Raw genomic sequence first — 20,900 nt, forward strand, 5'->3', positions numbered from 1 at the left:
ACCTAGGCCATCTTGCTGCTCAGCCAGTGTTCTCAGACCTGACGGACAGGCTGTCATTGGTCCCCATCAAAGGTTGATCATCACCCAACTCACACAGGCTTTTCTGGACCCCATCTCAGACATTTTTCATTTGAGTCTCTCACCAATTTTAAAGGCCTTCGGTTCAGGGAGGTTGCCTAAGTGTGAGAAGCATCCGCAGGTAAGACAACAGAGGCTCTAGGGCATTCAAATCCAACCCCCGCCCCCCAATTTTTTCTTGATTTGCAGGCTTGATTTGGTCCCTGCCTGGAACTTTGAGGGTCCAGTGATCTACGTATTTAAGTAGTGTGCAAGTGATTCTGATAAGTATTCCATTTCCTTCCTGTGTGGGCGCATTGTCAGCACTGCACCTGAGCAAACGTCACTTGGATTGTTTATGAAACAGTGAGCTCACTACTTCACTTGGCACAATGCTTTATGTTCATGACTCTCTCTGGCTCTCTGGCTCTGTCTCTCTCTCTCTCTCTCTCTCTCTCTCTCTGGCTCTCTCTCTGATTTTCTTTGCACACAAGGGCTTGAGGGAGAGGACCTCAAATATACAAGAAGAGAATTAATCATGTTCCCCAGTTCATAGTGCACCATCAGTCTACACAAGATTTATCTTTTGGTGGTATTTTTTCCCCTCACTCTGTTTCTGCAATAGGCCTCCCTCTAATTTTTTTTTTTTTTTTTGGTACGTGCCCCTAGCAGGAACCAAACCTGGGACTCTCTAGTCCACAGGCTGATGCTCCAACCGCTGAGCCAAACCAGCCAAGGGCGCTCTCTAATGTATTTTACCCTTACACTCCACCTCTTACCTGTTTGATTTTTTATTTTTTTCTTTATTGGTCTTAGAGATAAAGGAAGTGGTAGGGAGAGAGAAATAGAGACATCGATGAGAGAGAACATCGATTGGCCGCCTCCTGCATGCTCCCACTGGGGATGGGCCCACAACCTGGGCATGTGCCCTGTCTGGGAATCAAACTGGCGAACTCTTGATGCATGGGTTGACACTCAGCCACTGAGCCACACCGGCCAGACACCTGTTTGATTTTATCTAAAAGGTAGAGTGTATGGGTAGGGGGTTGCATTTTCATGAATGGTATTGCAGGTGGCTGTATATATTAGATGATTCCTCCCAGCATCTCAGAGAAGCTCCTGCCTCTCTGGAACTTCCTCCCATTTGGTCCTACTTTGCCCCTGTAGAGCTAAACAGGAACTCACACCTTCCAGCATTCAAGGCAGTCTTCATGACCCCCTTCTGCAGCCTTGACTCCCCTGTCTCACAGGTGTTAGACCGCATTCCCCTTGAAGAGCTTCGACCACTTCGCCTCCCACTGGACAGTGTACTTCTCCGCCCCTAGTGATGATCTCGTGTTGGTGGGAGGGCCAGGAGAGGAACCTGATACCTGTGACTGGCCGTGCATACCACATGATAGCGCAAGAACTGAGATTTGGTTGGAAGTGTGAATTTAGTTGCTCTGGGTTAGAAACCCCTCCCCTTACCCCTTTCTCCCTGGTTGCCAGGTAGGGGAACTGTAAGCCTTTGTGATATGGGGGCACCCTCAGGCAGGGCATCTTGACCCCCACTCTGCACTGGGTTCTTGTGTACACCCCTAGAACCCCCCGTCCAAACAACTGTTGACTCTCCCTTCCTTTGACTTGGATAGAAATGTGCTCAGAATGTACAGGAAGAATTGCAAGCAGTGTACGAGATAGACCGGCTCGGGGAGCAGAGGGTGCCCGTATGCCCACGTGGAATAACCCACCCTCCTCATCCTCTGTTTCTTCATCTTTATGAGCACATTTTACAGACCAGTGCTCTATATTTCTTTACTATTACGGTAAGATTCTCATATCATTAAATTACCCCTTTTAGAGTGAACAATTCAGGGATATTCATATATTCACAATGTATTCCAAACATTAATCATAATGCCAAAAGGAACCCTGCACCATTAGGCAGCTGCCCCCCATTCCCTCTTCCCCTCTGCCTCTGGTAACTCCCAGTCTGTGTTCTATCTCTATGGATTTACCTCTTTTGGCTATTTCTTATAAATGGGATCATTCATTCCATTTTGTGTCTGGCTTCTCTCAGAGAGCATCATGCCCTCAGGTTCCATCCACATTGTCGCATGTATCAGTACTTTATTTTTTTCTAGGTCTGAGTAATATTTTATGGTACTATATATACTGCAATTTGTTGATTTATTCTTCCCTTGATGGACATTTGGGCTGTTTCCAACTTTTGGCTATTGTGAACGATACTGGTATGAAAATACGTGTACATGTACTTGTTTGAGAACCTGTGTTTAGGTCTTTGGAGCATACACCTAGGAGTAGAAATACAGGGTCCTATGGTAATTAAATTTTTAAGAACTTTCAAGATATGTATTTCTTTTTAAAATAATAACTTTATGCAAGAACTTTCCTGCAAATTGAGAGACAGAAAAATTGGGTGGAAAGCTGGGCTAGAAGTCAGGAGATCCAGGTTCTTTTCCACCAACCAGCTGAGACCTGGAGCAAGTCACTCCCTTTCTGGGCTCTCGTTTCATCATCCGAAAAGCATGAAGCTAAATAATTCTTGAATTCTCTCCATCTTTTAAGATTTTATTGGGGGGAAAAATGGGTTCCAGGGAGAATTGTCAAACAGCTAAATAGGATTATCTCGATGTTCTTTTTCTACTGTGTTTTTAAATTGTGAGTTAAAAGTACCCCAAATAATTGGGCTTCTCTCCTGCTGATGTGTCTCTAGTCAATGAATAGCTTCTGGCTTCTCAGAGTAAGGTATCCTTCCCTCTCCCATCTCTCCTACTGCTTGGCAGCTCCTTCACTCAACATGCCGGTCACAGAGCCAAGCCTGGAGCCCCTGTCCTTCCTGAAGGCGTGCTGAGCTCCCCCCCACCCCCACCCCCCGGTCTGGTTCTCTCAGCACTAAGGTTTCAGCTGGGCAACCTGAGTCTGGTCTTCAGAGATGTGCAGGAGTCAAGGAGAGGAAGCAGCAGACTTTCTGAGACAGTAAACAGACCATCTAAGAGAGTTAGGAGGCAGAACGACAGACCTCCTGCGATGCCTTTTAGCCAGGGGGTCCCTCCTTGGGAGAGTTGCTACTCTCGTAACCCTCTGCAGCTGGATGGTTCCCTGGCCAGAGAGCAGCACCTGTGTAGGGAGGACGATTTTTCTCCTCCACTCCTGGTAGCCTTCCCAGTGTGCGGCTCAAGTCCAAATCATGTGCTCTCCTGTACCACCTGGTGGTTTTCTGGGGGAATGTGAGGTTTTCAAAAACCGCGTGATCTAAGTGGTTTATTTCATCAGTTGGTTATCTGTCCATTGTTCATCCATCTGTCACATGTTTTTGAGTACCAGCTCTGTTTTAGGTTCTCTGTTCGAGTCTAGGAATAACCAAGATGAAGCCCTTCCCTTTAAAGAGCCTTTTTATTGGGGATACAGAGTGGCTTTTGGAATGACTGCGAAGTGACAAGCACTTTAATTAGGAGGCATGAAGAGTGTTCAGGAGTGCAGACAGGGGGCACATAAGTCATCCTTGGCAGGTCCTGAGGAGAGAGGGCAGAGTCAAGGGGTGTTCTGGAGAGAAGTTGATCTGTGCCGAAGTCGGTCAGCGTGATGCACGAAGTGATCGGGTTGAAGCCCTGTTTGCTGAACCAGAGCACAGGGGAGGGTGATGCGAGATAAACCAAGGGAAGCCATGGGAAGGGAGGAAGTGGACGGGGTCCAGAAATTCACCTGAGGTTGGGGGCTAGTGTCCGGCCCAGCTTCCAGGAAAAAACTGCTGAAATCTGAGTCAGAATCCTTTGGCTTGCCGCACATCCTGGCACCCGAGGCTCCTCAGCCTCCGGGTCTTCAGAAGCATGACCTTGTCCCCCAGGGGAAGCCCTGGAGCCCTGCCCTCTCACCCTACACCCTCCGTCAAAGGTGGGAGGTGGCGGGTGTGCAGATGAGAACAGGCTTCAAGTTGCTGCCAAATGAAACAGAAATAGAACAGTGTATCCATTTTGTTGGTGGCTATTAGTCCAAAAAAGCTGGAAGAATTCTGGGGAAATGACCCCATGGTGGAACAGCAAACTAGACCAATTTTAAAGATTCATGTTTCAGAACCTCGGTAATATTTTTTTTTAATTTATTTTAAAAATATGTTTTTATTGACTTTTGGGAGAGAGAGATAGAAACATCTATGTGAGAGAGAAACAAAGATCGGCTGCCTCCTGCACGCCCCCTACTGGGGATCGAGCCCGCAATCCAGGCACGTGCCCTGACCGGGAATCGAACAGGGACCTCTCAGCCCATGGGACGTCTCTCCATCCACTGGGCCACACCGGCCGGGCGAACATTGGTAATCTGTGTTTGAGTGTCAGCTGTAGGCCATTCTTGATCTTGTCTCTCGGGAGGAAGGGAAAGGTTTGTCTCTTAAGAACCCCTCCAGGCTCCTTGGACTGCCTCCTTTGACCCTGCCCCTGAAGGCCCTGGAGTGACTTCTCCTGTTTGAGGATGTAAACAGTGGGCTGTCTCAATGCTGCTCATTCTGCCAGCCCCTAGAATCCCCTTCTCCTGGGCTGTTATCTCCGCACCGCCTTTTCTCCAAAGGGACACACCAGAGACTGCCATATCGTAGCCGCACAAGGTATCTGCAGAGATCATTCACTTAAAAAAAAAAAAAGCCCTTTGGGCTAAGCTTCACCTATCTAACCCCTGATCCCTAGTACGGACGCCTTCGCCCCGTCCCCCTCCCTGGATCAGAGGACATCGGTGTGATCTTATCTCTGTACCCCTACCCCAGACACACTCACACGCAGACCCACTCAGCACATGCGGCTCAGAGACGCACTTATTACTGGCCAGGTGTACGGCATCTTCCTTGGGCCGCTGTTTGTTTTCATGACTGTTCTGTCCAGAGTCGCCCTTCTTCCTAGAGCAGTGGTCTCAGTGCGGGGTGGTTCTGTCCTCCAGGGGACAGCTGGCAATGTCTAGAGACTTTTTTTTTTTTAATAATTTATTAATTTTTTATTTATTTTACTTTTTAAATAGTTATTATTTTTATTATTATTACAGAGGTCGCCCCTTTTAGAGACATTTTTGACTGGTGGCAGAAGTGGGCGCTGCTGGCATGGAGTGGGTAGGGGCCAGGATGCTGCTGCTCCTCCTACCATGCCCGAACTGCTCCCCACACACAGAATTGTCGGGTCCCAGGTGTCCCCGGGGCAAGGCTAAGAAACCCTGGTTTAGAACTTCGATCTGAAGGGACCCTTGCATCCTTCCAGCCCCGGAGGATTGCTAGAACCAACCATGAGTTCAAGAAATAACACACTTGTATTTCTTTCCACAGCTGAGCTCTGTCTGGGAGGCCACGTTAGAACGACTGGAGGCAGCGAGACCCCGAGGGCTGGGGACCGGGGAGCGGGGCCCAGCGCTGAGGATGGCCAGGCCGCAGCCGCCGCCCTGGGCCCACGCAGCCTTCCTCCTCTGCCTCCTCGGCCTTGGCAGGGCCATCAAGATTCCTATGGATCGTGAGTTCTGCTTCTTCCTCTTCTATTCTCCTGATTTGGGGCAGAGGCGTTGGAGGGCAGAGGAAAGTGGAGGGCAGATTTTGCAGAAGGTTGGGGGAGGGGAAACAGCGGCTTCGGATGTGGAGCTGGGTTCCCCGAGAGTGGAAGCAGGAGGGCTGTGCTTCGGAACTTGGGGCTGAGTCTGCAGCGTGGTCTCGGAGTGACTGGGGCTGCCTGGGGCCTGCTGCGCAGGACGGGAAGGGGCCGCGTCTGGAAGTCTGAGTGCCCTCTGTGGCCTTCACTCGCCCATCAAAGCAGAGTTTCGAGGGACCAAGTGAGTGGATGGTTCTTACCGGCCTGATTCCTGAGCAAGGTCCTTCAGGCCCTCTTGGCTGAACCGATCAGGAGGATGGATGGCCGGGAGAGCGTTGGGAAGAGGATTATTTTGCAGAAGATTGGGGCTACATGAGATGTTAAAATAGAGCCCCAGTCAGTCTGGCCAGTGTGGCTCAGTGGTTGAGCATCGACCCATGCACCAGAGGTCGCCGGTTCAATTCCCGGTCAGGACACATGCCCAGGTTTGTGGGCCCGATCCCCAGTAGGGGGCATGCAGGAGGCAGCCAGTCAATGTTCTCTCTCATCAATGTTTCTATTCTCTCTCTCTGTAAAATCAATAAAGGAAAAAAAATATATATAGAGAGAGAGAGAGCCCCATTATCATGCCCCTGTGGGAGAGCCGGGCACGGATTCCTGCTGTTCTCATCTCTTCCCCAGTAAAGTTGAAAAGTAAAATCCGTGTCATTCTGTGTCCCATGGGTGGGGGCATTATTTGGCCATTAGAATCATAAAGCAAGGGGTTTAGAGTGCTGCTCTAACGGTCTCCACCGCCGTGCCTGTGGTTACGTTCATAAAGGCCCATTGACTGGCAGCCGTGCCCCTTGGCCCTGCCTTTCGCTGTGCGCCACCTTTGCCACAGTTCGGGCACTCCTGCCAGATGTCTTGCATCCCCGTGCTAAAATGTGGGCACACCAACTCCTGTTCCCTGATTCCAGGAATCGATGGAACCCACATGATGCCAATGTTGACTTGGGCTCCCTCCAGGTGACAGATGTCTGGGGAGGGGTAGGAGGGTTATACAGCTCCGCTGAGCTCTCCAAAGCCAGACCCTGGGGCCTGGAGCTAGCAGAGCTTAAAGAAGAGTTGCAGGTGTCTCAGCCCCCCACCCCCACCCCACCTCACGAGTAATAGCTGCCCCAGAGGAGTGGATGTGTTGGGTGAGAGGAGGCCAGGAGAAACTATAGGGTAGTCCCAGAAGATGGACAAGGCCCCCGCTGCCCTCCCGGTAGCCCCAAGTGTGTGTGTATGTGTTTGTGTGTGTGTGCGTGCACACACAGACACCCCAGGAGGGGGACCAGGGAGTTGTGAGAGGAAGTGTTCCATGGAGACCATCTGTCCTGCTGGCTCAAGGAGAATTTCTCATCAACAGTCCCAGGCAGACAGTCTACTAAGGAGCATGATGAGGCCCTCCCTCCCTGGGAGACAAGGGGCTGCCGAGGACACTGGGTTATCAAGGAAGTGGGGAGGCTTATCCCTCTTCTGCCACTTTGCCTCCCTCGCCCTCCTGCCACTTGGATCCCCAGGGCGAGTAGGTGAGGAGTTCCTGAAGGTGAACCTGTGAAAGGCTTTGACATCTGTGCTCAGACTCTGGGTCTCTGGAGCTCTACCAAGCCAGGTGACCAAGCAGTCAGTCTTCTTCAAGTGCCACCTGTGCAGCACAGAGCTGCGAGTGCCCTGGCCGTCCCACCACCATCTCCCCGCGTGAGGAGGGCCTGGAGCGTCCACCCTTTCTGTGTTCCACTCGCAGAAACTCAGGCCCTTGCTCGGTTAGAGTCACACGGCAGATGAGTGATGGAGTCCCAAGAAGAACCCAGGTCTCTTGACGACCCCCAGTTTGGTGTTCACCATGCCCCACTCCGACCGCTAGCAAACCTCCTCCTTTTAGTTCTTCAAGCTCCCCGGGTAGCAGCTGCACGAGTCCAGCCGAGAGCCGGGTGCTTTACAGCGTCGTGGCCTGTGGTCTCGCAGCTAATCCATGAAGCACATATTGTCCTTAGCTGACAGGTTAGAAATCTGAGGTCTAGGGAAACAAGCTGTTTCCCCAGCTCCTGAGTGGCAGGGCCAGCGTGTGACCACAGCGCCTCTCTGAACAAGGAGGTGAGTCCATCTGGGGCACGTTCCAGGCTGTCTCACGAAGCTCACGCTGCCTTACGCACCCCCCTGGGGACTGCAGGCACAGCGGCCGTGGCGACTTCTCCCAAATGTGTCTACAAAAGCTGGACACAAGACAGGAGAAAGGCAAGCCCTCCAGCTGCCCTGGGATGAAGTCCTCTGCAGCCTGGCTGCCCTCTCCCCCTTCCCAGGTCATCTGAATCCATCCTTTCTTCTTGCTCAGTGGAAGAGGCTGGGGAAAGATCAGGCATTTCTTCCCCCCGACCCCCGCTTTATTGAGATATTATTGACATATGTATGTTTAAGAAGTACAGCTTGATGATTTGCTACACAGATAAATTACGAAAAGATTACCACGGTAGGGTTACTTAACACATCCACCCCCGCACATAATTAGCTTTTTGTATGTGTGGTGATAACTTATAAGGTCTACTCTCTTAACAACGTTCAACTATACTTATAGTACAGTCATACCTCATTTTATTGTGCTTCACCTAATTGTGCTTCACAGATAGTGTGTTTTACAAATGGAAGGTTTGTGACAACCCTGTCTTGAACTAGACTGTCGACCCCATTTTTCCAACAGCTCCTTGGGTCTCTGAGTCTCATTTTGGTAATTCTTGCAATATTTCAAACTTTTTCATTATTATTATATTTGCTGCGGTGATCTGTGATCAATGATCTTTGATGTTACCAATGTAATTGTCTTGGGGCACCAGGCACCACACCCATATACAATGGCAAACTTAAGATAAATGTTGCATGTGTTCTGACTGCTCCACTGATTCCCTGAGACACAACAGTATTGGAAATAGGTCAGTTAATAACCTCACAATGGCCTCAAAGTGTTCAAGTGAAAGTAAAAGGCACCATGTCTCACTTTAAATCAAAAGTTTGAATCGATTAAGCTCAGTGAGGAAGGCACATCAAAAGCCAAGATAGGCCGAAAGCTGGGCCTCTTGTGACATTTAGCCAAGTTGTAAATGAAAAGGAAAAGTAATTGAAGGAAAAGTGCCACTCAGTGAACACGCGAATGATAAGAAAGCAAAGCAACCTTATTGCTGCTATGGAGAAAGTTATAGTGGTCTGGGTAGAAGATCAAACCAGCCTCAATATTCCCTTAAGTCAAACCCTAATCAAGAGTAAGGCCCTGACTATTCAATTCTGTGAAGGCTGAGAGGGGTCAGGAAGCTACAGATGAAAAGTTTGAAGGTAGCAGAGGTTGGTTCATGACATTTAAGGAAAGATGTTGTCTTCATAACATAAAAGTGCAAGGTGAAAGAGCACGTGCTAATGTAGAAGCCACAGTAATTATCCAGAAGATCTAGCCAAGGTAATCCATAGAGATCGTTCCACTAAACAACAGATTTTCAGTTTACATGAAACAGCCTTCTATTGGAAGAAGATGCCATCTAGGACTTTCAGAACTAGAGGGGAGAAGTCAGTGCTTGGCTTTAAAGCTTCAAAGGACAGGCTGACTCTCTTGTTAGGGGCTAATGCAGTTAGGGACTTTCAGTTGAAGCCAGTGCTCACTTATCATTCTGAAAATCCTCGGGTCGTTAAGAATGATGCTAAATCTCCTCTGCCTGTGCTCTGTGAATGGACAATAAAGTCTGGCGACAGCACATCTGTTGACAACATGTTTAATGAATATTTTAAGCCCACTGTTGAGACCTACTGCTCAGAAGAAAAGATTCGTTTCAAAATGTTACTGCTTATTGTCAATGTACCTGGTCACTCAAGAGCTGTGATGGAGATGCACAATGAGATTAATGTTGTTTTCATGCCTGCTAACACACATCCATTCTGCAGCCCATGAATCTAGGAGTAATTTTTACTTACAAGTGTTATTATTTTAAAAACACATTTTTGTAAGGCTATAGCTGCCATAGATAGTGATTCTCTGATGGATCTGGACAAAGTAAATGGAAAACCTTCTTGAAAGGATTCACTATCACAGATGCCATTAAGAACATCCATGATACATGGGAAGAGGTCAAGATATCAACATTAACAGGAATTTGCAAGAAGTCGATTCCAGCCCTCATGGGTGACTTTGAGGGGTTCGAGGCTTCAGTGGAGGAGTAACTGCAGATGTGGTGGAAAGAGCAAGGGAACTAGAATGAGAAGTGGAGCCTGGAGATTTGACTGAATTGCTTGAACGGACGAGGAGTTGCTTCTTACGCATGAACAAAGAAAGTGGTTTTCTGAGACGGAATCTACTCCTGGTGAAATGCTGTGAAGATCGCTGAAAGGGCAAAAGGGATTCAGAATATGACATGACTTAGCTGTGAGAGCAGCAACGGAGTTTGAGAGGATTGACTCCAATTTTGAAAACAGTTCTTTGGGTAAAATGCTATCAAACAGCATCACATGCTACAGAGACATCGTTTGTGAAAGGAAGAATTCATCAGTGTGGCAGACTTTACGGTTGTCTTGTTTTAAGAAATTGCCACAGTTAACCAACCTTCAGCAGCCCCCACCTTGATCATTCAGCAGCCATCGACATCAAGGCCAGACCCTTGAAGGCTCAGATGATGGTTTGCATTTTTTTAGCAACATAATTTTTAAAATTAAGTTATGTACATTGTTTTTAGACATAATGCCATTGCACATTTAATAGGCTATAGTATAGTGTAAACATCACTTTCTGTATGCACTGAGAAACCAAAAAATTTATGTGATTCACTTTATTGCAATATTGGCTTTGTAGTAGTGGTCTGGAATCAAACCCGCAGTATCTTCCAGGTATGCGTATACTGTTATTTATAGTCGTCGTGCTGTAAATTAGATCCCCAGAACTTATCCTTCTGATAGCTGGAAGTTTGTACCTTTTGGCCACTATCCCTCACCCCCTAGCCTTTGGCAACACCACTCTATTCTGTTCCTTGAGTTTAACTTTTTTAGATTCCACTTACAAGTGAGAACATACAGTATTTGTGTTTCTCTTGTCTGACTTATTCCACTTAGCATACTGCCCTCAAGGTCCATCCATGTTGTGGCAAAAGGCAGGAGATAGCTGCACCCCCTCTTCCTTGCAGCACTCTGTTCCTTGGCACCCTATTATTCACCATAGCCAAGACATGGGAACAACCTAAGATTTGGCACTCTTAACTTTCCCTAAGTGCTGAGGCGGGGGGAGGGAGCTTGGGGGCTCAGGCCAGAGGCTGCCCTGCCAGGTGTGCCCTTCTGCTCCCTCGCCCCTTCAGGGGCATCGCCCATGTCTGGAGGATAGGGCATTGCTCCTGCTCTGGCAGGTGTGGGTGCAGCAGGCTTCCAGGAACAGAGCCCTGGGCTGCCACACAATCCCTCATTGAAGTGCCAGCCTCCAGTCCCCGCCGCTTCGCCAGCAGGGTCCCCACCTCCCCTTACCAGCCTCAAGCGGAACAGTGTGACCTTTGAAGAAAGCCAAGAGTCACCTCATCAACCAAAGAGGGTTTGCCAAAAAATGAGTCTGCTGGCAGCTTGCCCCGCTGTCTCCTTCCCCACATCACGATACTCAGCATTTTCCTCCTAGGACCCCACAGAGGAGGGCAGTGGTATGGGAGAGCACCATCCTCCCAGTCAATGCTGCAGGATGGGGTGGCCTCAGCCACACACTCACACACACTCGCTCCGTCCTCCGAGGGAGGGCGCCAGAGGCCACAGGTATCAGAGTCGGGAGCAAGAGAGCATGTGCACACTGGTGGTGGCATCTGCCCCCCCACCCCGCCCCGCCCCTCCCACAGAGCCTGTTGGGAGATTTTCCTCGTCTTGGGAGCCAAAGGAACAAACTTATTCTCCACTCTACCTTCGTCCCCCAGCAAGTTCCACAGGCGAGGAGGGCAGGGGTGTAACACAGGATGGAGAAGGGGGTCACAGGATTAGGCAGCAGGCTCCACTGTCTGCTCCCTGTGGCTGCTCGTCTTCTGGGTCATTGTGTCCCTGGAATAAATTCCTGGGTGGCACAGTGGTGGCTGCAGATGTCATTACCTCTTTAGGCAAGTAGAGTCTCAAGAGGCCCCTGACCTCAGTGTGGGGCTGGGGACAATATCCAGCCAGCTCTGCGTGCCCTGAGAGTCGCTGCTCCCTCAAGGTCTCCCCTCTTACTTACCTTTGTCCAAAATGTCAAGGAGAACAGAGTCCCAAGACCCCTCCTGGCCAAGCATGGATTTGTAAAAATATTTCTTTTTTGTTTTTTTTTAAATTGATTTTAGAGAGAGAGGAAGGGAGAGGGAGGATGAGAGAGAAACATCGATGAGAGAGAATATCGATCAGCCGCCTCCTGCATGCCCCCCGCTGGGGATCGGGCCCACAACCTGGGCATGTGCCCTGACCAGGAATCGAGCCGGTGACCTCTTGGTGGATGGGTCAACACTCAACCAGTGAGCCACACCAGCAGGGCTGTAAAAAGAATTCTGGGTCAGACAGCAGAGGAGCTGGTTCTCATTCCAGTCCTGGAACAGACTTCCTGTGTGATCTTGACCAAGGACTTCCCTTACCTGGATTTGAGATTCCCTGGACAATCTCTAGGGATCTTTCCACTGAACCAGCATTTGATCTGATGAAAGAGAGGCTTGAAGCCCGCATGGGCAGAGCAGAGCCTTTGTCAGGCTTCCCATCCAGGGTGAACTGTCTGTGAGGACCCAGGAGACACCGACTGTCTCTTGTGATGGAAAAACCGGGGGCCTGGCTGTGGTCAAAAGGAGCGGGTCCGGTGTCAGCCCCGCTTCTCCTGAAAGTGGCCCCTTCTCCCAACCCTCCCCCCACTCCCCGTGAGAGGACATGCCATCTAAAACCAACCCCGCTGCCTTCAGTCCTTCCAGAAAATCCTGTATGGTGTAGAGCGTGTGTTCAGAAACCTAAGACTTCCGCTTTGCCTCTGGACATTTCATTTCTGTTTGTTTCTTACCCCGGGAGCCAGGCTAGTGGTACAGCAGACAGAACCTCTCTTCTGTGCTCGAACAGGCCACACACACCGGGCCCACCTGAAGGGTTAATTTGAACCTTTCCATGGGTCTTCCTCTCAAGATTCTCATGTCCATAAAAGCATGTATGGTGGGACACTCATTCCTGCACCCTCCACCTCCCCTCTCCGATGTCTGTCCTCTCTCCTGTGCCTCGTCCTGCAGCTCTTGGTCCTGCTTTAACTCTGCCTTCTCCCTTTCTGAGAAACTGGCCCCTTTCCAAGTCCCTAAACTCCTCTTCCGCTTCTCGCTGTGGTCAAGTCAGAAAGTGTCCAGGTCACCGTGGCTCAGCAGCAGCCTCTGCTTCTCCCAGGCAGCTCTCCCGAGAAAGTCAGCTCCCAGCTCCGTAGCTGACACCTGCACCAGCGTGAAGGAGAAAAGCATCTCAGCCCGGCTGTGTGGCTCAGTGGGATGAGCATGGCCCCATGGACTGAGAGGTCCCAGTTTGATTCCCAGTCAGGGCACATGCCTGGGTTGCAGGCTCGACCCCCAGTAGGGGGCGTGCAGGAGGCAGCCGATCTTTGTTTCTCTCTCACATCGTTGTTTCTATCTCTCACTTTCCCTTCCTCTCTCTCTAAAAAGTCAATAAAAACATTTAAAAAAAAAAAAAAAGAGCCCTGGTCAGTTTTGCTCAGCGGTTAGAGCATCAGCCCACAGACCAGAGAGTCCCAGGTTCGGTTCCTGCTAAGGGCATGGGCCTCGGTTGCGGTTTGTCCCCAGCCTCAGTTGGGGTCATGTGGGTGGCAGCCAGTTGGTGTGTTTCTCTCGCATCGATATTTCTCTCTCTCTCTCTCTCTCCCTCCTTCCCTCCCTCCCTCCTGCTCTGTCTGAAGATGAATGCAAAAATGTCCTCGAGTGAGGATAAAAAAAAAGAAAAAGGAAAATAAAAGCATCTTATTTTCTGATCTAATCACAAGGAAAAGGTATCTTTAAAAGTTATAGCAACAGGTGTTCTCTTTTCTGCGGACAAATCTCAACCAAGACCATGTTCATACCATCTGAAACCTTGTATTCAAAGTGTGACCACAGTCCACCAGCCTCCGCATCACCTGGTGCTTGTCAGAAATGCAAGATCTACTGAATCAGAACCTGCATTTTAACACCCCCCCCCCCCATGACTCCTATGCTGGTCAAAGTTGAGAAACATACACACCTGTACAGAGGCATCTCAGGTGTGGGCTGGGACGGTGTGTGGCATCTGTATATTTACCCCTTTTGCAGAAAGCGTGGGAGGAGTGGTGGGCTCTGCTTCGTCCCCAGATGTCCAGCAGGGGTTTCCATGGGGCAGTGGACTGCAGACAATCCGTCTGTCCTGAGAGTTTTCCAAAGAAGGGGACAGGGAGGGAAGAAGGTGCTTTCATTTGTGGAAGAGAACAGGGGCGGGGGGAGGAGCGAGGCCTCGGGACCCCCCTGGGCCGTCGGGGCTTTGTCGTGTGGCGGTGGTTCCCATCCACCCTGGCGCCTCAGCCTCACCCTAGCACTGTTGTCCAAGGAGCATCTAGAAGTGACTGGTGGCATCTTCAGAGCCCGGCCCCTTTGGAGCAGTGCTGCCGCTTTAGACATTTGGGCTTTCCTGGTGACATCTTTATTTGGTCAGAAGCTGGTCTTTCTGCTCCACTGTATGGCTTGGTCTCGGGGGAGGCATCGCCTTCTCCGTGAAGCGCTCGCTGGGTCCCTCCGCACTCCAGCTTGGCTCTCCCTGGAGCTGTGCAGCTGGCAGCAGAGGACCCGGCACAGTGCCCTCCCCGAGCCGTCCTCCCTCCTCCCTGCATGCTGGGGCGCGAGGACACCTGGGCGATTGGGCGTGTGCGATAACCGATGTCTTCTTCTCTTCCCCACAATGCTAACCAATTGGAATAACAGCAAGCATTCAGAATGAGCGTAAGTCCCGGGCGCCCCTCTGCACCTGTGCCTCTGGGAGGCGGGAGGGCAGGCAGGAGGGGCGGGAGGCCAGGAGAGGGCACAGCCGGGATTCTTGGTCTCTCCACCCTGCCTGCTGGGGCTTCTTGACACCAGAGCTCCGCAGTGAGGCCCCTACCACATGGGAAGGGAGGAGACTCAGACTATGGAAAGGCAGGTGGGTACGAAGGGCCACTGCTTTCCGGTCCTCAGGTGGCTGGCAGGGGGGCACCAGGGAGAAGTGCAGCTCAGGACCAAGAGGAGGAGCTGCTCTTTGGGCTGCAGACAAGTCCCTGGGAAATTCTCCGGGGACTAAAGCCTCTTTCAGCTCCACCCTCACCACAGTTTGGCCATCTGTTGACCCTCCGGGGCTCAGAACCATCACAGCCCCGAAGTTCTGAAAATCTAGCTGCTTTTTGTTCCTGTGTTCATTCAGCAAACATTTATCAAGAACTGCTGTGCTCTAGACACTGTACTAAGCCCATGAGAGGGGGTCAGACCAAAGCCTGGCCTTCAGTTTCTTACAGGGATATTGTGACACCTTAAAAGGATTCTTCTTAATGCATAGTCTGTGACAAGCACCCCTTTCCCGCGGTCTCTAGAAGGGGGCACTGTCCGCCCTGTGCTTGCCTGCTTTTCTCTGGGGCTCCCCAAGCTCTTAATTTCAGCCATTCTTGGAGCAGGGACCTGGGCCGGTTCCTGCAGCCCTGACTGCCTACTGTCTGCCCTGTTGCAGTGTCCCAGCCCCCAACCATCACCAAGCAGTCAGAGAAGGACCACATTGTGGATCCCCGCGATAACATCCTGATCGAGTGCGAAGCGAAGGGGAACCCTGCCCCCAGGTGAGTGTACTGGGAGGAAACCCCAAGCGGTGGTCCACAAACAGGCCTTTTGAACGACTCCCTCGCCCCAGGCCTGATGATAGTTGGCATCTGACACATTAAATTTATCCACGAAGGCCCCACCAGGTGGAAAGTACAGTTTGGGAACTTAGCCGGTGAGGAAACTGGGGACCAGGAAACTAGAGGCTTCAGGTCACACCGGAAGCCGGGACTAGATACGTTTTCTGACTTTTAGTATCACACTGCCTTATGTTCCCGTCACCCCCATGCTTGGCCCAGAGGAAGTCCCTCTGCCTAGCTAGCTCGAGTCTTTCATGCTGAGCTCGTCTCTGCTTGGGTTCACGGCAGCATCACATGGGGTGTCAGCAGACAGGAGGTGGAAGCCTGCCGTGTGCCGGGCTCCGAGTTCGACTTGTTCCTCCCCCTGTCCTGCTTGACTTCCTCACTGCCCTCTGGGGAAGGACCCATGTCCTGGGGGAGTAGACGTGAAATGGAGACGCAGAGAGACTCAGTGCCTTTTCCGAGGTCCTCAGCCTGAGGGTGGCAGAGGCTGGCTTAGAACAGGCTTGTTTACTGGACGGGAAGCACTGGCGATACGGAGGCGGTGCGCTGCCCTTCCCCACGTTTAAAGCAACTTCCACAGGCTGGAGTTTTCGGGAACCTCATGCCAGATTCAGACCCAGTCGTGACAGGACCCTGTGTGTGTGTGTTGGGGAGGGGGGGGTGTCAGCAGGAGAAAGGAGGCAGGGTGGAGCCTCAGGTGTGTGGCAGCCTTGTTTTGCCCCCACCCCGGCCCCCAGCTTTGCGTGAGCCCGTGTAACAGGGCCGTGGGCCCGGATCAAGCAGCACCTCCCCCGTCCACAGTGGGAGAAGGAGTCACCCTGAAGGGTCAGGCAGGGCTTGGGTGACCTTGCTTCTGAAGTCTGGGCTTTTCCCCCATGGTGGGCTTTTCTTTGTGGGGACAGCGGCTCTGTGATGCTGAGCAGCCACCACCGCTCCTGCTTCTGTTCAGGTTATAGCCTGGGCGGCCCCAGACTCGCGTCCCCCAGGAGAAGCAGAGGGACGTGCCGGGCCTTCGCCCCGGACTCGGGTCATGAAGCCTGCCCCTCCTGGGCCGTAATGTGCGGCCACTGCCTGACAGTCTCCACCCACTGAGCAGGGGCCCAGAGAATCCGAACCAGGGCACCTTGGCTTTAGAGCCGATGATCAAATAAGGAGGCAGGAGGAGCAGGGAGCCTGGTTGGAAGTTGGGAGTGCCCTGGGGTGGAAGCAGCGGCCGGCTGTGGATTTTAACAAAATCAGAATCACTGCCCCCTCCTCCAAAAACATAATCCCCCGGGGCTACTGGGATCTCTCCCACGGGGAACCATACCCCCAGCCTTGGCTGGGTAAAGTGCTGTCAGGGACCTGCCCCCAGAGATTCACATGGGGTGCTGGGGGTGGGGCTGGGGATGCTGCCTGACTCCCGGTGGTCCTGCCGCTCCGTCCGGGCTGGGGCCTGTTGGTGTGATGGTGTGGTTTCGTGACTGAGTCAGGGATTAGGGTTCTGAGATGGTCACCTGGAGCCCCAAACCCACCCTGTTATTCTTTGATGCTCCTGTCCTCCCCCTGCCCCCCGCCCCCATTGTCCACAGCTTCCACTGGACTCGAAACAGCAAGTTCTTCAACGTCGCCAAGGACCCCCGCGTGTCCATGAGGAGGAGGTCTGGGACCCTGGTGATCGACTTCCGCAGCGGCGGGCGGCCAGAGGAGTACGAGGGCGAGTACCAGTGCTTCGCCCGCAACAAGTTCGGCACCGCCCTGTCCAACAGGATCCACCTGCAGGTGTCCAGTGAGTAGCACGGGGCAGGGTGGTGAACCTGCTCCGGGGCACGTGGAGGGAGGGCATGGAGCCTCATCCTAGAAGGGCCACCCTGCCCTGGGCCTGTTGGTGCTTTGGGGCCCTGCAGGTCCTGCTGGCTTTTCTGCCTCTGAGCAGGGCGCACCTCCCCCAACCCAGAAAGAGTCCTTGAAAAGGAAGCTTCCGAAACAGTCTTGAACAACTCACCGGCCACTCTGGGCACGGGAGGAGGGGAAGGAGCGGAGCCTCTGCCGACAGGCACCCGTTCAGACAGAAGGCGTCTCTGCTCTGCTTGGACTTGGGGGCCCTGTCTCTCCCCCGTCTTGCTTGTTGTCCTGCTTCCTCTTCCTCTCCTCACACGCTTGCCTCCAACCCTACTCCTTGCCCCAACCCCAGCCATCACCCTCACTTCATCCTCCGCTCTGTTTCTCCCCAGAATCTCCCCTGTGGCCCAAGGAAAATCTAGACCCAGTGGTGGTTCAAGAAGGCGCCCCCTTGATACTCCAGTGCAATCCGCCACCCGGACTTCCGTCCCCGGTCATCTTCTGGATGAGCAGCTGTAAGTCTTGGGGGCCTGGTAATTTATGTCTGTTTTAATTTTAGGGAGCAGGACGGGTGTGTGAAAGGGGAGGGCCTTCCCTGACTCCAGAAGACCTTGACTTCTGAGGAGCAGATGTAAGGTGGCCCCAGGACTGAGAACGGGCCCCGTGGAGAGGCCGCTTGGGTCCATTGCCTAAGCCCAGCTGCTAATAGCTGTGTGATCTTGAGCAAGTCGCTTAACATCTCTGGGCCTCAGTTTCCTCTTCTTGAAAAATGAGACTGATGTTGTACTTTATCTAATAGGGTTATTGTAAGGATAAATTAGTTACTACATCCAAAGTACTTGTAACAGGGCCAGACACACAGTCAGCGCTCAGTAATATTTGTGACGAGGAGCAAAAGTAAAAGGAAGGAGGAGGAAGAGGAGAACTTGTGTTTTTCAATTCACCGGTTGAAGGCAGGTGGCTACCAGGCCTCTTTCGATCCTCGGCTGGTCTGGATTCGCTCTCGTTGGGACAGAAGTGGGTGTGCGGGGACGAAACCTGTGATAAAGGCGTGGCGGGGAGGTAGGCTGTCTGGACAGGGGACGGTGTGCCACCATTCAGAACCGTCCCAGCTCACTTTCGGAATGAGGCTCATTTAACCACTCTGGGTCTCAGTCTCTTCCTCTGTTTTCTTTTTTTTTATCCTCACCCGAGGACATTTTTGCATTTATCTTCAGATAGAGTGGGAGGGTGAGAGGAAGAAAGAGAGAGAGAGAAACATTGATGCAAGAGAGACATATCGAGTGGTTGCACCCACATGACCCCAACCGGAGCCGGGGACAAACTGCAACTGAAGTATGTGCCCTTAGCAGGAACCGAACCCGGGCCTCTCTGGTCCACGGGCCAATGCTCTAACCGCTGAGCCAAACCGGCCAGGGCTCCTCCTCTGTTTTCAATCAAACTACAGTTGGGGGCGCATTATGAAGGTAAATAGAGGACTACTATGTATCTATCTTCTTGGCTTCCCTTCCTCCCCCTCCTTCCCTTCCTCCTTCCCTATATATGCATCCCTCTGTCCACCTGCATAGCCTCCTGCCTTCCTGCCCATCCTCCATCATTCTCTCCATTCCTGAATTCTTACCAGCCTGCTTCCCAAAGAGGCTGCCTTGTCAGCGAGGCAGCTTGCGAGTTGTTTCGCAGAGTGAGAGGTTTTGTGCCCAACCGCTGCTCCTCACCGTGGAGCACATCAGTGGAGGAGGCTGCCTGGCACGGACTGGGCTCGGTCTGTTGGCTAACAGTCCAGACCCTGCTGTCTCATCCCCTGCGTGACGCTCACCACACTGCATCACACTCATTCCTCCTGAGCGGATCTCATGACCTTCGTCTTCTTTCCGTCCTCGCTGACATCCCAGCACAGGCCCCCATCGACATTGCCCTGGGTTCCAGTCATTACCCATAACTGGCCCTCCTGGTCTTTCCCGCTCAAAACCTTTCATCGTCTCCTCCATCATCTCAAAGTCTAGGCCCCTTTCCTGGCACACAGCGCCCTTCTGCCTCTCTAACCCTTCTGCCCCCGCCCATCCCCACGCCCCACCCTCCTCCTTGGATGCTCTCACCTTGAACACACATCGTCCCTCTCTTGGCTCCTTTCTCTTCTGCCTTGTGAATGTTACCCAGCCTTCAAGCCACAGCCCACGTCCCAGAATGGACGGACTCTCCCTTCTCCTGGGGGCTTCCCACTCACCACACGGCATTGCAATTATGTACGTACCCACTGTCTCTCCTCCGGGACTGCAGGCTCTTTGACAGCAGGGACTGTCTTTCTTACTCCTCTCTCTTCCCCCAGTGCCTGTGTGTAGTAGGCCCACAGGACATCCTTGTTAAATGACTTGAAGAGCTGACCGGCCCAGCGTTGGATAGTTGGCAGCACTGCCCATGTGCTTGGAGAAATGGTGACAGAGAACACTCGTGGGCACAGGAAGGCGCCTGCTATGAGTAGTCAGCCTTAGTATACGCCACAGACCAAACGGCCTGGGAGCCTGGCCGTTTGCATTCACATCCGGTGCAGTGCTTGGAGAAAAGATAAGCTGTGTAGTCGGCAGTCTCCGCCACTCCTGTGATGTCGTTAATTCTACAAAGCACACAGTTTTGTATTTTCCCATCTCTAAAATTGGAAGGCGCCTTGAAGTTGATGGGGTGCATCACTGATGGGTCTGCATCTTACTGTTATATTGGATGGTGCCTTTTCCTTTCTTGGGAACTGGAGGGGCAGTATGAAAAATAAGACAAGTGCATCTGACTCCCGACGTGGGAGCATCTGGAAGATGGGCCCCCTCCCCCTGGCCTCCAGGCCAGTCTGATCTTTGGTGGCATGAGCGGGAGATAGAGGAGTATGGTCAGAGCATGGGTGTGGTGGGCAGGCAGGGCTGAATCTAAATCCTACCCTCCCTGCCCAGCCGATATGGCTCAGTTGGTTGAGCGTCGTCCCATGGACCAAGAGGTTGCCGGTTCAGTTCCCGGTTTGAGGGCTCCATCCCCGGCGGGCATGCAGGAAGCAGCCTATCGATGTTTCTCTCTCATCGATGTTTTTATCCCTTCCTCCCTCTCCCTTCCTCACCGTCTAAAATCAGTAAAAACATTTTTAAAAATGTTAATCCTATTCTCCTTCACTGCGTGTGCAGCCAGAACAGTTACGTCCTCTGCTTTCTTATCTGTAAAATGGGAATAAGCCCCACCTCAGGGCTGAGAGTGAGGTCAGACCAGTCATGTGGAGCTCCTGCCCTGCCTGGCCTCACGCGGCAGAATCGTCATGATTGTTGTCACTGTCACAGTTACTGCTGACCTCCACCTACTCTGCTTCCTTACAGCCATGGAGCCCATCCCCCAAGATAAGCGGGTCTCCCAGGGCCATAACGGGGACCTGTACTTCTCTAACGTGATGGTGCAGGACATGCAGACCGACTACAGCTGCAACGCCCGCTTCCACTTCACCCACACCATCCAGCAGAAGAACCCGTTCACCCTCAAGGTTCTCACCAGTAAGTGCAGCCCCCTGCCCGGGGCTGGGGCTGAAGGCGGCAGCCCACTAGCCCACGCAGCCC

General features: G+C 52.1%; 1 protein-coding gene across 1 annotated transcript in view; it reads left to right on the forward strand.

The window, feature by feature from the left end:
- The window catches only part of NFASC (neurofascin), a 172,282-nt gene that overhangs the window by 93,445 nt on the left and 57,937 nt on the right, over positions 1–20,900 (forward strand). The window contains exons 3-8 of the mRNA XM_036272167.1: positions 5,360–5,540; positions 14,558–14,575; positions 15,330–15,435; positions 17,070–17,266; positions 17,712–17,834; positions 20,667–20,837. Coding sequence (XP_036128060.1) covers positions 5,450–5,540; positions 14,558–14,575; positions 15,330–15,435; positions 17,070–17,266; positions 17,712–17,834; positions 20,667–20,837 — 706 coding nt within the window. The 5' untranslated portion in view covers positions 5,360–5,449. The remainder of the gene's footprint in view (positions 1–5,359; positions 5,541–14,557; positions 14,576–15,329; positions 15,436–17,069; positions 17,267–17,711; positions 17,835–20,666; positions 20,838–20,900) is intronic.

This window comes from Molossus molossus, unplaced genomic scaffold (assembly GCF_014108415.1).
Source record: "Molossus molossus isolate mMolMol1 unplaced genomic scaffold, mMolMol1.p scaffold_m16_p_20, whole genome shotgun sequence".
Lineage (NCBI taxonomy): Eukaryota > Metazoa > Chordata > Mammalia > Chiroptera > Molossidae > Molossus > Molossus molossus.